We start from the raw sequence: 13827 nt of genomic DNA, 5'->3' as shown, positions 1-13827 counted from the left end.
CATGACTGGATAGTTCTTCAAATGTCTTGGGCTTGATTCCCTGCAAGATGTAAGAGAGCTCAAAGTGCATGCCTTGTATACACATTTCAATTGCGGAGCTTTGAGATATCCTCTCTTTACAGTTGAGACACAACTCCCTCCATCTCTCAATGAAGGCGCCCGCACGTTCACCCTTCCATTGGCGAGTGGTGGTGAGTTCCAAGAAGCTAACAGTCATTCTTGTGCTGTAGAAGTGAGTCAAGAACTCGCGCTCCATATCATTCCAGTTGTCAATGCAACCATGCTCTAGGTCGGTGTACCAATCAAAGGCAGTTCCCTTCAGAGAGTGGACGAACTGCTTGACGAGGAGATCTCCGTATGTTCCTGCATCATTACAGGTTTCAATGAAGTGGGCGATGTGCTGCCTTGGGTTGCCTTTTCCATCAAACTGCTGGAACTTGGGAGGTTGATAGCCCAGCGGCATCTTTATTTCTTCAATCCTTTGAGTATAGGGCTTAGTGTAAGTGTATGAGGATTGTCCTCCCTCAAGCTTCCCTTTGATCGCTCCCATGATGTAGTCGTTCAACTGCTCGACAGGTATCATACCCTCAGAAATTGGTATACTTTTCTCAGCGGGTGGTGGACGAGAGATTGTCTCTTCCATTCTTGGCCTACTTTGATGACGCGGTGACTCGACATCAATCTCATCTTCTTGGGTTTGAGGCTGCTTCTCGGAAGCTCGACTTGTTTCGTCGTTTCTTCCGCTTTCAAATTTTTCGCTGAGCTCATTGATCCTCCTTTCTTGGTCATGCATGAGCGTAGTTATTCCCTTGAGAGATTTGGCGATGTTGGCTAGTTGTTCCTCCACCGAAGCCGCGTTCGTTGTCATAGCGGGCATGATTGTGTATGTGATTCCATTCTGGTGAGGTTCTCCGCAGAAGTGATGACTGTGATGAGCTTCCACTGCTTGGGGTTTTATTCGAGGGAGTAGGGCTCACAGGACTCTTGTTGCTGGGAGCTCCTTCGCTTGTAGGATTCTTGTTGCTGGGAGCTCCTTCGCTTGTAGGATTCTTGTTGCTAACAACTTCCATTGTAGCGGATGACCCCTTGTTACGTATAGCTCTTCCTGACATGGTGGAGCTTCTGTCGATCCTTCGAATGATGTGGCGAGCGATGTCTTGGGCCCCGTGCAGCTGCACTCCTAGGTTCCTCACTCAGCTCCGAGTCATTGCTCCTTCCACGTTTTGGCTGTCACCGGAACCGGTCACGGATGATGCCTTGGAGCGGGTAGCTTGAGCGTAGGTCATCTTGGAGGAGGGATTTCTTGATGCCATTTGGATTCCTTCCTTATAGAGCCCGCGAGTCAACAGTGAAGAGATGAGAAGCAGAGTTGTCCAACTGGGCGTGCCAAAATCTGTAAACACAAAAAAAGTAAACTTTGTATATATTTACAAAATTCATTTACAGTGTGTGTATAATTCAATATGCAGGTACAAAATCTCTGTCTAGTCCTCTGATTCTTCACTGACGTTATCTATTGAAGTGCCTCCGGGATTCAAATAGCGTACCCTCCGGGATTCAATTGGCGTGTGCCTCCAGGATTCAAGTGGCGTAGCTTCCGAGATTCAATTGGCGTGACTTTCAACAACGAACGTCAAGAATTTAGAAACAATCAACCCTGCAAAGTTTCAAAACACATGCAATGGATTCAAGTTGCCTTAAGATCCTCAAATGCCTTTAAAAGACTTCAAGATCTTCGAGCCAATCAATTCTACAAAGCTCAAAAGTACCTGCAATGGATTCAAATTGCCTGCAAAATATTCAAAAAATGCCTTTAAGTCTTCAAGCGTTCTTCAATGCCTATAAACTCTCAAGTCTTCAAGTTGTCAAGCGTTCTTCAATGCCTTCAAAGCATTCAAGTCTTTAAGTTTTTCAAATGCTCTCAACTCGTCCAGTCTTTAATTGTTGAGTTTTGGAATGAAAATGAAGGCCTTATTTATACTAAAAGGCCTAACCAAAACCCCTCAGCAAACTCCCCTTTTTAATTAATTAATTAATTATTATTTTTAAAAAATGAACCTTGCCCAAAATAAAGTCCAGGTTCATTATTGTATAATATAATTCAAATTCAAATTAAATTATAATTATCTAATTCAAATATAATAAAATTATATTATATTTAAATTATAATTATAATTTATAATTCAAATATAAGATGGGCTTGAACCAATTAATTAATTAATTCAATGGTCCAAATCAAATTTAATTGGACTCATTAAATTAATTTAATTATTATGACCCAATTAATTAAATTGGTACAATAATCAATCTCAACATCGACCCAATAATAAATTTATCAGTCCATTTGTTTGGTTCAAATTTTTTATGTCTACAAAGATCTAATGAATTAAAACACAATTCCACAAAGTCACAATCCTTATTGAGGAGGAAATAGGGCAGAATCAAAACCCAAACCGCCCGTAATTACGATTCCTTATCCTTATTGAGAAAGGAAAAAGGGCAGAATAAAAATCCAACCCGCCCGTAATTATCAAAATCGAGACTTGTTGATTTCTGGGAATTGTAATTGGGTGTTGCTTGCGTCGAGTGTTATCATGCCGAAGAACAAGGGAAAGGGGGGCAAGAACAGAAAGAGAGGAAAGAACGAGGCTGACGACGAGAAGAGAGAGCTGGTTTTCAAGGAGGACGGGCAGGAATACGCTCAGGTCCTCCGTATGCTCGGAAACGGCCGCTGTGAGGCCATGTGCATCGACGGCACCAAGCGCCTCTGTCACATCCGTGGCAAGATGCACAAGAAGGTTTGGATCGCCGCGGGTGACATCATCCTCGTCGGCCTCCGTGATTATCAGGATGATAAGGCTGATGTTATCCTGAAGTACATGCCGGATGAGGCCAGATTGTTGAAGGCATATGGAGAGTTGCCTGAGAACACGAGGCTCAACGAGGGCATTGCTGGTGGATTGGATGAAGAAGATGAGGGTGCAGCTGATGATTATCTGGAGTTTGAGGATGAGGACATTGATAAGATATAGGAAGTTGAAACCCCTTGAGGAGTTATATATCTCTGTGGAGTTTCATGTCACTTCAAGTAGAGAGGAGGGGAGAACTTATTTGTAACGTTTTAAGTGATACAATGAAGCCTTGTGCATTGGGTTTCATGTATGAAGTTTTGTGCTTTTGATCAAATGGAAGGAATAATATTAACTCTTTTAAAGATACAACTCACAACTCACAAAGTATAACTTAGTTCTAAAATTTCAAATCAATTTTTTCTTTTGGAAGATTAGATGATTTAAACGATTTAGAGTTATTTTGTTCAAAACCATGTATGTTGTTTTGAGTGAAATAACTCATTTAAAAAAAAATTGAACAATAGCTAATTGGCCGACTAGGTGGCCAAGTCGACACCTAGGCCCCTTAGAACACTAATTACGATGATAATCTAGGCGGCCGACCAATGTCTACGCGTGATTTTTTCAACCATGCCTATGACACAGATTGTTAAGCCGTGGAACCGTCTCCACCTTGCAAGGTGGACACAGTTCTATGTTCATAATTACTGAACTCTATGTTAATAATTATAAAACTTTATATGTTCATAATTTTTGAACTTCATATTCACAATTATTGAACTTTATGTTCATAATTACTGAACTCTATGTTCATAATTACTGAACTCTATGTTCATAATTTTTGAACTTCATATTCACAATTATTGAACTCTATATTCACAATTCTTGAACTCTATATTTACAATTATAAAACCCTATATTCATAATTTTTGAACTATATATTCACAATTATGAATAGTGTTGGAAAAAAAAAAAAGAGCAGGAAAATGAGTATAATGATTTTTAATTTTAAATATTTAAAATATACAAGGGTGGTGTGGGTGGTTGCGGCGGGGGCGGGTGATTGGCTGCTCCACTGCTGCAAACGGAAAATGACTACCCCCCCCCCCCCAAAAAAAAAAATAGAAAGTCATTTTTTGGAAAATTCCCTCTATTTTTACATTGACCACACCCCTATTTTTCATTTTTTAGAAAATTTTTCCACTAGCCAAACACTGGAATTTCCAAACGCACCCTAAAAGTACTATTAGACACAAAAAAAATCAAATTTAAAAATAAGTATAAATTAATAAAGAAAATTAATAACGAAGAAATAGTTGGTTTGATCAATGAATATGGTAAGTAGGACGAATAAGACAGGACATATGGAATATTGTCTAAAAATTTGTAATGCAATGATCTAGTGGTTGAGCAATTGTACTTGAAGTCCTCTTTGAACGGCAACGCCAAGTAAGGTTTTGAATCCCCACTAAGCTAGGTAGGTGGCGAAATCGAGTTATTCTACTTTCAAAAAAAAAAAACTGTATTTTCTACTCTTGGACTAATTTTTAAATACTTGATAATGGTAATGAATTTCTGTGAAAGTATTTTGCATGTTTGGTAGTATGGTGGAATCGGAATGATTATCAAAAATGAAGTTAATTATAATCAATAGAAGCAAAGATCTCTTTGCACACTAGAGAGTACAAAGTGACTTTCCAAATAGAAGATCATGCGTTCAATCGTCAATGGGGGTGGTACTGACTCTTTGTGCTTTAATAGGTTGATAAAGACTACACAATTTATCTATTTTAATTTGGGTTTAAGCTCAGGATGGAAAATGGGAAATCAATTTTTTGGGGTCTTTTTGAGGTGCTTTCAATTTCATCAACTACCTATTGGCATTAAATTTGGACACTTGGTTTCTTACCATAGACAAATCAAACAAGACTTAGAAAGACTCGGTTAAGTAATATTGACTAAAATTTTGTAATGAGTGGCGTAGTGGTTGAGCAATTGTAACAAATTATATCATAGACCAGAATGCACCTTACATGATGGACCTTGATTTATGATTACAGTATATTTCTCAAATAAATAATTACCCTGAGTATCGGATTATCGATCCATAGAGAAGCGGGGCGTATCAACCACTAGTTACTAATTTATTCTTGTGAAGCTAATCTTAACAAAAATCATGGATGGTTGATTAAAAAGTATAACTAATTGAAAGAAAACAAAGTAACAGGTTGTTGAAAAGAATAGGGGGGCGTTTGGTTCATATTATCTTAGGGAATCTAACATTCCCAAGGAATGTCACATTCCCTCCACATAGGATTTTGAAGGGAATGTGATTCCCTTCAAAATCTTAGGTAATGTAAGATAACCTTGGTTATGTTAGTTTATTTTACATATATATATATATATATATATATATATATATATATATATAAAATTATTTTTGTAATTATATATATATATATATATATATATATATATTTTTATTATGTTATGTTAGCATATAAAATAATTTTGTTTCTCAAGTTCAAGATTTTAGTTAATATTTTAAAATCATGTAATTATATACGATACCGTTATCTTATTTATTTATTTTAAATTTTAAATTTATTAAAATATATGAAAATATGTTAAGAATATTATAGTATGTATAAAAGATAACTCTAAACCAAACGTGATTATATTACATACCCAAATTTTAACCAAACACAGAAATCTAACATTCCAGCAATCTAACATTCCCTAAGGTAATCTGACATTCCGTGAACCAAACGACCCCTAGAGGAAGAATAAGATTCCTGTGATTCAAGAGTTTAATCACCTAGTGCGAATCTAAAGAGCAACATTTAATTTAGGTTTAAACAAGTGTAGGAATGCAAATTAGGGAAGGAATTACTCCCGTAACTCCGACCTAAAACAAGTGGATATTCGTTCCCACGATATACACACTCAACAATTTAATAACAAGAATTCAATAGAAACCCCTAACTAATACCATCTCCTGATGTGCAATAGCTAAAAATTAACTCCCTAACATATATGCCCTCTCTCAAAGTGCAATAGTCAAGTGCAATTGTGAGTGCCCTAAATTATACCCTACTCTTGTTAAGACAAAAAGATAGCTATGAAACCAGTAATTTTGGCCATTAATTACAAGCATCAACAATATAAATCACAATTGCAACACAAGTTGTAAAACCCAAATATAAATATATTAAAGAATCTGAGAACTAGGCACATAAGTTCATAAACACTTTTACCCAAGAATCTCTAAGATAACTTAGTCACTCATGGCTAGAATGTAATCCATTGCAATTGATGGATATATTCTGATCGGAGCAAACCGACCCGGGAAAGCGGAGTAAGGAAGTATGGAACGGTCCCGGGGCCCCGAGGATGAGCCCCGTGCTCGGTGCTCGGCCCAAGGCGCCTCGGCCATAAGGAGCTCGGCCATGGTGGTGAGCTCGGCCATGGTGAGCTCGACCATGTTGAGCTCGGTCATGTTTGACCCGCGGACCCGGTCCGCACCTGAACGCAGTCAGCACGGGAGATGCAACCACCCCCGGTTTAGGTGGGGCTGTTGGCGATTTATTTTGTATAAAAACCCCCTGCTTTATCCCATTATGGAGATTCTTGATCTTCTATCTATATTCTATCCTATTTGTCCTGAACAATCATTGTAATAACGTTACACTATCTTGTAATAGCTCGATTATCACTATTTAATACAATATTTGGTCCCCGCGACCCTACGATACACATTTGTCCTATTTTGCCTACGCATTTACACATTTATTATTTATCGGGTTTATTGATTCGGGCTACCCCGTGTTAATTAAATCCATCATTGGTGCTTTCATTGAGAGCTCGACGTCAGGCTCGAGCGTGCTAATTTTCCACTAGCTATGGCAAGATCGAGATCCAACTCCCGCAACACGAACGGTTCCCGTGGCACCCGACTCGTCCCGACCGGGAACGACTCCAACGGGACTCCTAGCCTCCAACCAACCATCTCCGTAGGGTTAGGAGGACACCTGAGAGATTGCCTCACCAACCACCGCACTGGTGTGCCGGCTCCCTCCACCCCACCTCCGAATTTTGGTCTCTTCCAGGAGGGGGCAGTCGCCCTTCAACAAGCCACACTAACACTGGCCCGCTTTGCGGAGGGTTTCCAGGAGGTACGCAAGCAGGCCTAGAGGCCACCTAGAGGGTACCGACCCCGCCCCCACCTCGCTCGAGGGGACGCAGCGATCCGAGCACCCGACCAACCCGAGCGCCTGGCACCCAGGTTGAGAGGGAGGTCAACTCACCCCGACTGTCAGACAGGCGAGAGGGAGGTGGTACTAGCCGAGGTTGGCAGCGACAACAAGAAGAGAGCAGGGGGACACCAACCCAAACCAGGCCTGCCAGAGAGCGGTTGGGCACCCGCGTAACAGCTTGAGACATACTAGGACCGAGGTTGACCGCGAAAGGGCCCCTATATAATAGTCATACTCACGAAGCTCACCGAGCCGTGGGCTCCAAGCCCAACCGCGACGAGAGGAGACCTCCCGGGTCGAGCGGTTGGAAAACCAATGGTCGAGCTCCGAGCGCCCATTGTGGCGAGATCGAGCAACCCCGTAAGCAAATTGACGAGCTCTAGGAGGGAGTGGTCACGCTCTAACATGCTACCAACTTATTGGCCTGCCTCGTGGAGGTGTTTGAGCCCCCCCCCCTCCCCCCCGGCTCAGCCCCGATGCCGGCCTCAAGGATAGTCTCACCAACAACCGCAACGAGGGGCCGGCTCTTACCGTCCTCCCACCTCTAGCCCCAGCCTTCCTGGTGGGGGGTTGGCCACCCTTCAACAAGCCGCTATTGCACTAACCCACCTCGTAGAGGGGCTCCGAGGAGGTGTTCGAGCCCCCCATGCTCAGCCCCGATGCCTCTCGAGGGGCGCCTACACTTACCCCACCCCTCTCAAGGGGGCGCGATAGGTCGAGCACCCGATTTCCACGAGCTCCAGAGCTCAAGTTGGTGGTGGAGGTGGGGGGCGGGGAGGTCAGCTCACCAAGACCCTCAGATAGGCGAAGAGAGGGTAGTGCCGATCTGGATAAGCGAGATCAGCCCCAATTGTCCCACGTAGGGCCCTTAGACTCCAAGACGAAGTGATAATAATCTAACAAGCCGTAACCTTGCCAAACCGCTTCATTTAGGGGATCCAAGGAGTAGTGTAGTCCCATCCACTTGGCACCAAGGCGCTGGAAGGTTTAGTGAAAGGGTGGACGACCCTTACCCCGACCCATCCAAGACCAAGCAAGATGTTGGAGATGTGGCCTCCACGAATGCAATGAGCTGGAGCTCGGCTACTGCAAGCGTAGAGAGCCATAGCTTGGCCACCACATGGGCGAAGAACCCGAGCTTAGATGCCATGAGCGCAAGGAGCCCATGCTCGGCCACCATGGACGATGTGCATGATCTGAGTGGGCTAAAGGTTCCTAGAGGTCCTAGAAATGGGTTTGGACCCCCCGAGGGGCTTGAGCCGCGGCTAGCATATTATTCCTCTAAATCAGTGAGAACTTGAACTCAATCAGGAGGCATGGGACCCTTCGGTGAATGTATGTATGTATGTATTAAATAAGAACACACCTCAAAAAATCTAACGGATCAGATCAATTTTTGAATAACAAACCATTCCAGGATTCACTTTAAATCTAGCCTTCGAACACAGAAACTTCTTCATGTTCACTGTTTATGCATGTAACGCCTCAATATCATTGCTTACCCCTCCTCACACTAAAACCTAATCTAAATTCATAGTCATTATACATGTCCTATGCACCATCAACAAAACTCACTGGCAACCCTAACAAATCCTTATCATCTGCAGAAAATATAGTTTTAAATAAAACAATGATTGGATTGTATATGAACCAGGGACGGAGCCAGAAATTCGATTCAGGGGAGGCGAAGGCGCGAAGCAGGGACGGATTCCGAAATTTTTTCTAGTAAAAGCGAAACTTTAAAACAAAAGAGATAATTTAAAAAAAAATTACCTAAGAAATATAGTTGTAAATATTGTTGGATATGTGCGAAAAATAAAACACATCGAAACTTTTTAAAAATATTCATAACAAAATATAAAACACAATCATATTATGCCACAGATTTGAATCCTTGATCTTTACTATTACCACACATGTGCTCAAGCAACTAATCTAACTCATTTCTTGTTAACATTTAATAGTTTTTTTATACGAATACTAAAACGTGTACTATATATACATATATACATACAAATATTATATATGGGTTGGGGTGAGGGGGGGCAGCTGCCCCCTTGCTCCCCCTTTGGCTCCGTCTCTGATATGAACACCATATTTCTATGTAGTGGAGGTTACGGATATGCCGAATAAATCCATCAATACTCTACAAACAAATCAAGTCTTCAATGAATCTAGCTAAATTACACAAACTGAGTACACATAAATAATTAACCTTTACATCATTCTATACAAATATACTAAGGCACATAATTTATACCCTATAGATACATAACTTCATAACCTCAGTAAACTTTAACTGCCAGCCATTCAGCAAACCCAAAACGAAAATTCTGCATCAGACATGTATAATAACCCACCCTGACTTCAATACAGCAAGCAACAAATAACAGCTTCAACACAAAAACTGCAAACTTCAATACAGCCTCTGCATTGCTACAGGATACATATAAAATGCATATCTCTTCTTTGAAATATTTATGGACAGTTTCTGCAGCTTGTTGCATATCATTATGTTATGAAACCTACAAATTATAGAATTCATCGAAAGATTAGTATTACGTACTTGTAGTATTCACATTTAGATGTTTTTGGTGATTCAATTCATAAATCATTCCCCAATCTACTTCATATATTTCCTTACACTGAAGCCAAGAAAATAAGCTTATCTAAAAGCTGCAACAAATTTGCATAAGCTAAGAAGAAAAGGGGAAGAAATAGAGAAATAGCAGTAAAAACAAAATCCAGAATAATCTCCAAACACAGATTGTAATAATAGAAAAAACGAAATATATAATGAAACAAACTCCTAAGCTTCTGTTTGCTGTTCCTTCTCTAGCTCAACAAATTAAAGAAAACAAATTTCTCGGCTTGTAACGATACCATTCCATCTTGATGCTAACAACTTATCAATTCAAACGGTGACACAACACTCTGACAGATTATACCAGATAAATCTTCAGTTCATGACAGATTAATTACATCAAGAAGGTTTTCCTTGCTTTATTTAATTCACCAACAACATCACCAATCTTCATTCTGTCTGCTGGGAATTCAACAGAACAAGCAACCCCAACTTTTATCATACAAACTAAGTACACATCAAATTTGTCCTTCACCTCTGAGGATTTCCCTTTCTTCCTCATTTGTATCTGTTCATCTCTTTCTTGGAGAAGTTTGGGATCTGCAATCTCCACTCCTCTGTCAGCTAAACCAGCATTAGCATAGCTATGAAGGTTTAAGCCATCTTGGAACAATTCATGTGTAGGTCTCTTCCCAGTGAGGATTTCCAAGATTAGTATGCCAAAGCTATATACATCACCTGCTTTTGATGGATTACTTCCCATACCATATTCTACTCCAAAAATGAAAAAAAGAAAAGAAAAGAAAAAAGTAAATGTATTAGAAAGTAGAAAGAAGATTGGAGAAGTTTTTATTAGGAATTAGTGTGAATTATAAAACTTACCTGGTGGTGCATATCCAATAGTTCCTTGTATTCCTATAGAACTATGGTTGTCTGATGAAGAGTTTTGAATCTTTTGTTGTTCAAATCTTGCCACTCCAAAATCACTTACATGTGCAGTTATGTTTTTATCCAAGAGAACATTACTCGGCTTGAGATCGCAATGGATTATTGCAGGTTCACAATCATTATGGAGATAATCCACAGCGCATGCCACATCAATAAGAATGTTTAACCTTTCAACAAAAGTTAACCTTCTATTGTCTTCAATCTGAGAATTCTCTTGGGGACTAAAATGAAACCAGTTCTCAAGGTTCCCATTATCCATGTATTCATAAACTATAGCCTTGAAATCATTTTCTTGAAGATCAAACCCTGAGCAAGCTGTTAGCACCTTGACAAGATTGCGGTGTCTCGTGTTTTTCAACACCTCACACTCAGCAACAAAACTTCGAGAAGCTCCACGGTGTAAAAGATCAAGTACTTTCACTACAAAAATAGTTCCATCATGATCAAAACATCCTTTATATACAGTTCCAAAACCACCAACTCCTAGTAAATTTTCTTTAGAGAACCCATTAGTGCACCTGAAGAGGGAATGATATGACACTCTTAAGATTGGGTTTTCTATCAAATTAGGTGAGGGTCCTTTTCTTTGTCTTCTTAACCCTCTACGACAAAGAATAAACACTACAACAGTTAGCCCAGCAATCCCAAAAATTAGATGAATTACTATTTTCAAATAACCTTTTGAATTCTTCTTCTTGGACTTTGTAGTACTGCATTCAGGGAGGTTCAGCTCAGGTATACCCCCGCAAAGCTTTTTATTTGCTGCAATTGAAACAAAGCTTGTGTTCTTGAAGATCCCGGTTGTTGGTACTGCTCCTTCAAAATCATTGTATGAAAGATTCAAATTCTTTAAAAATTTGAAGTCTTTCAAGAAAGCTGGAATTTGGCCTGTGAAATGGTTGTGAGAAAATTGTAAGAACTGCATACCCCTCATATTTTCCAAAGCTGATGGAATTGGGCCTTCAAGATTGTTATTCGTTAGATTCAAGAGTTCCAAGTAAACGCATCTACCAAACTCTGGTGGAATAGGGCCTGACAATGAATTATAAGACAAATCCAAGTAGCCTAGATTTCTCAAATATCCAACCTCCTTTGGAATTGAACCTATGAACTTATTGTAAGAGAGATCTAAATACAATGACAAGGATGAGAGCTTAAGAATTTCCTTTGGGATGTACCCACTAAGATTGTTGTAAGAAAGATCTAATGACAATAGGTTTTTGCATTTTCCGAGACTTGCAGGAATAGTATCATGGAGGTACTTTCCTCCTAAACGGAGCTTTATTAATAGGGTTAGATTTCCTAAAGAAGATGGAATTTTCCCGTAAAAGTTGTTTCGAAATAAACCCAACACTCTTAGATTACTAAGAAACCCAATCTCAGGTAGAATTTCCCCGTTGAGTTTGTTATAACTCAACAGTAATGTCTGCAAGCTAATGAGATTAGAAATCCCATTTGGGATGTTTCCATAAATCTTATTGTTGTCAATGGCAAGATATCCAAGGTTTCTTGAAAGGTTAGTGATTGATGTAGGCAAGAATCCTCCGAAATTGTTAAGACCAAGCTCGAACACCTCTAAGCTAGTCGAATTGGTCAATGAACAAAGGAAGTTCAAGTCAATAATATTCCCTTCCCCAAGATGATTATCTTCGGCATAGAAGTATTGTAATTTTTGCAACTTTCCAAGGTCAGCTGGAACTTTTCCTGTCAGTTTGTTTACACTAACACCAAACATCTGCATTTGTGTTGCATTTGATAATGTAGTAGGAATAGTTCCAGTGAAATTGTTCTCAAAAATAGCAAAAAAGAAAAGGCGGGGAAGAGAGACAAAAAGGTTGGGGTGCAAAGTCCCCCCTATGTGATTTTCACCCACATCAATAACCAACATGGATGAATGGATGAATAGAGAAAGGGGTATAGTGCCATTCAAACTATTTTGACTAACTACAAAGTATTGTAGTCTTGGTAATCTACACAGAGAATCAGGTATTTCCCCTATCAAGTTGTTGAAGGTTAAAGAAATGTCATAAAGCGAAGAAAGATTCCCAAGAGAATGAGGAATTTTACCAATAAGGTTGTTGTGGGAAAAATGAATACCTATGAGATTTGTTAAGGTGCCGAGCTCTGATGGAATGTTACCCGTCAGATTGTTGTATGAGAAATTTATCTCATACAAATTTTTGCAAGTAGAAATGTTTGAAGGTATAAATCCACTGAGGGAGTTATTGTTTAAAAATAAAGTTTGCAACCTATGCAAACTTTTTATCTCTGGTGGGATGTCACCTGAGAAGCTATTGTTTCGGAGGTCCAGAACTTTGAGAAAGCTCATGTTCCCAATGTGTGATGGCAGTGATCCCACAAGCTTAAGAGACTTGAGGTTTATGGATGTGACTCTCTAGTGGCGATGGGAGCAAGAAACACCAAACCATTCACAAAAATGAATGGTTTCATTCCACGAGGCCATGACACCAAATGGATCATCTTTGATCATTTTCTTGAATTCAAGAAGTGAAATAACATCTGTCTCATTACCACGTAGCTTTGATTCAGATGAAATCATGGGAAGTCGAAGGATGAAGAAGTTCAAAAAATAGAGAGAAATAACAAGCTTAGTTGAAATGAAATTTAGAGCTGGGAAAGCCATGATCTGTGTGGGGTGTGGCGATGGAAAATTATTGATGTGTCTTATAACATGATGACATGTCAAGGGAAAATATAACAAAATGATTTTATATTGATTATCTGGATCCCATTCCGATGGAAAATTTTAGTATGAACAAAGAAAATTTACTACCTAATAATTTTTTTATGTCAAATATCTTTGACCCCAAATATTCAAAATCGTATTTGACGTGAAATTTGGATTCTTTTGAGGTTCTTTCATCATTATGAACAAAAAATGTGAAAAGTATACCAATTATCCTGTGAATAATATGCTTTCAAAAAAAAAAAATCCTGTGAATAATATAAATTATAATTAAGATATTATATAAAGATATATATTCAAATAAGATCAAACACCCAGAAATTGGGTGAATGGACATTGTAAAATAAAGAGTGCTTAGCGGCAAATTATACTGTGGACCGCGGTCCACAATGCATTGTGATCCAGGCATCAAAACTAATTTTTTTTAATGAAAGAAATGGCACCCGTTCCGCAAAAAGCAACTCTGTTTGTATAACATAT

The 13827-nt window shown here is 39.4% G+C and overlaps 2 protein-coding genes across 2 annotated transcripts; one reads left to right on the top strand and one right to left on the bottom strand.

Moving 5' to 3' along the window:
• The first annotated feature begins 2431 nt into the window (after nucleotides 1-2431).
• Nucleotides 2432-3212, top strand: LOC109185658 (eukaryotic translation initiation factor 1A-like). The gene has a single exon (XM_019335621.1). It carries the CDS (start codon nucleotides 2595-2597, stop codon nucleotides 3030-3032), a length of 438 nt encoding a protein of 145 aa, XP_019191166.1. The 5' UTR covers nucleotides 2432-2594; the 3' UTR covers nucleotides 3033-3212.
• A 6312-nt stretch (nucleotides 3213-9524) lies between these two features.
• LOC109185688 (probable LRR receptor-like serine/threonine-protein kinase At3g47570) lies at nucleotides 9525-11150 on the bottom strand. Its single transcript, XM_019335643.1, has 5 exons — nucleotides 11147-11150; nucleotides 10575-11060; nucleotides 10125-10463; nucleotides 9753-9804; nucleotides 9525-9633 (listed from the first exon to the last, which is right to left on the bottom strand). Exons 1-5 carry the CDS (start codon nucleotides 11148-11150, stop codon nucleotides 9525-9527), a joined length of 990 nt encoding a protein of 329 aa, XP_019191188.1.
• Between the last annotated feature and the right edge of the window lie 2677 nt (nucleotides 11151-13827).

Source organism: Ipomoea nil, unplaced genomic scaffold, assembly GCF_001879475.1.
Source record: "Ipomoea nil cultivar Tokyo-kokei standard unplaced genomic scaffold, Asagao_1.1 scaffold1339, whole genome shotgun sequence".
NCBI classification, from domain to species: Eukaryota; Viridiplantae; Streptophyta; class Magnoliopsida; order Solanales; family Convolvulaceae; genus Ipomoea; species Ipomoea nil.
Note: the sequence above shows the minus strand (reverse complement) of the source record. Positions and strands in the feature narration are given on the sequence as shown.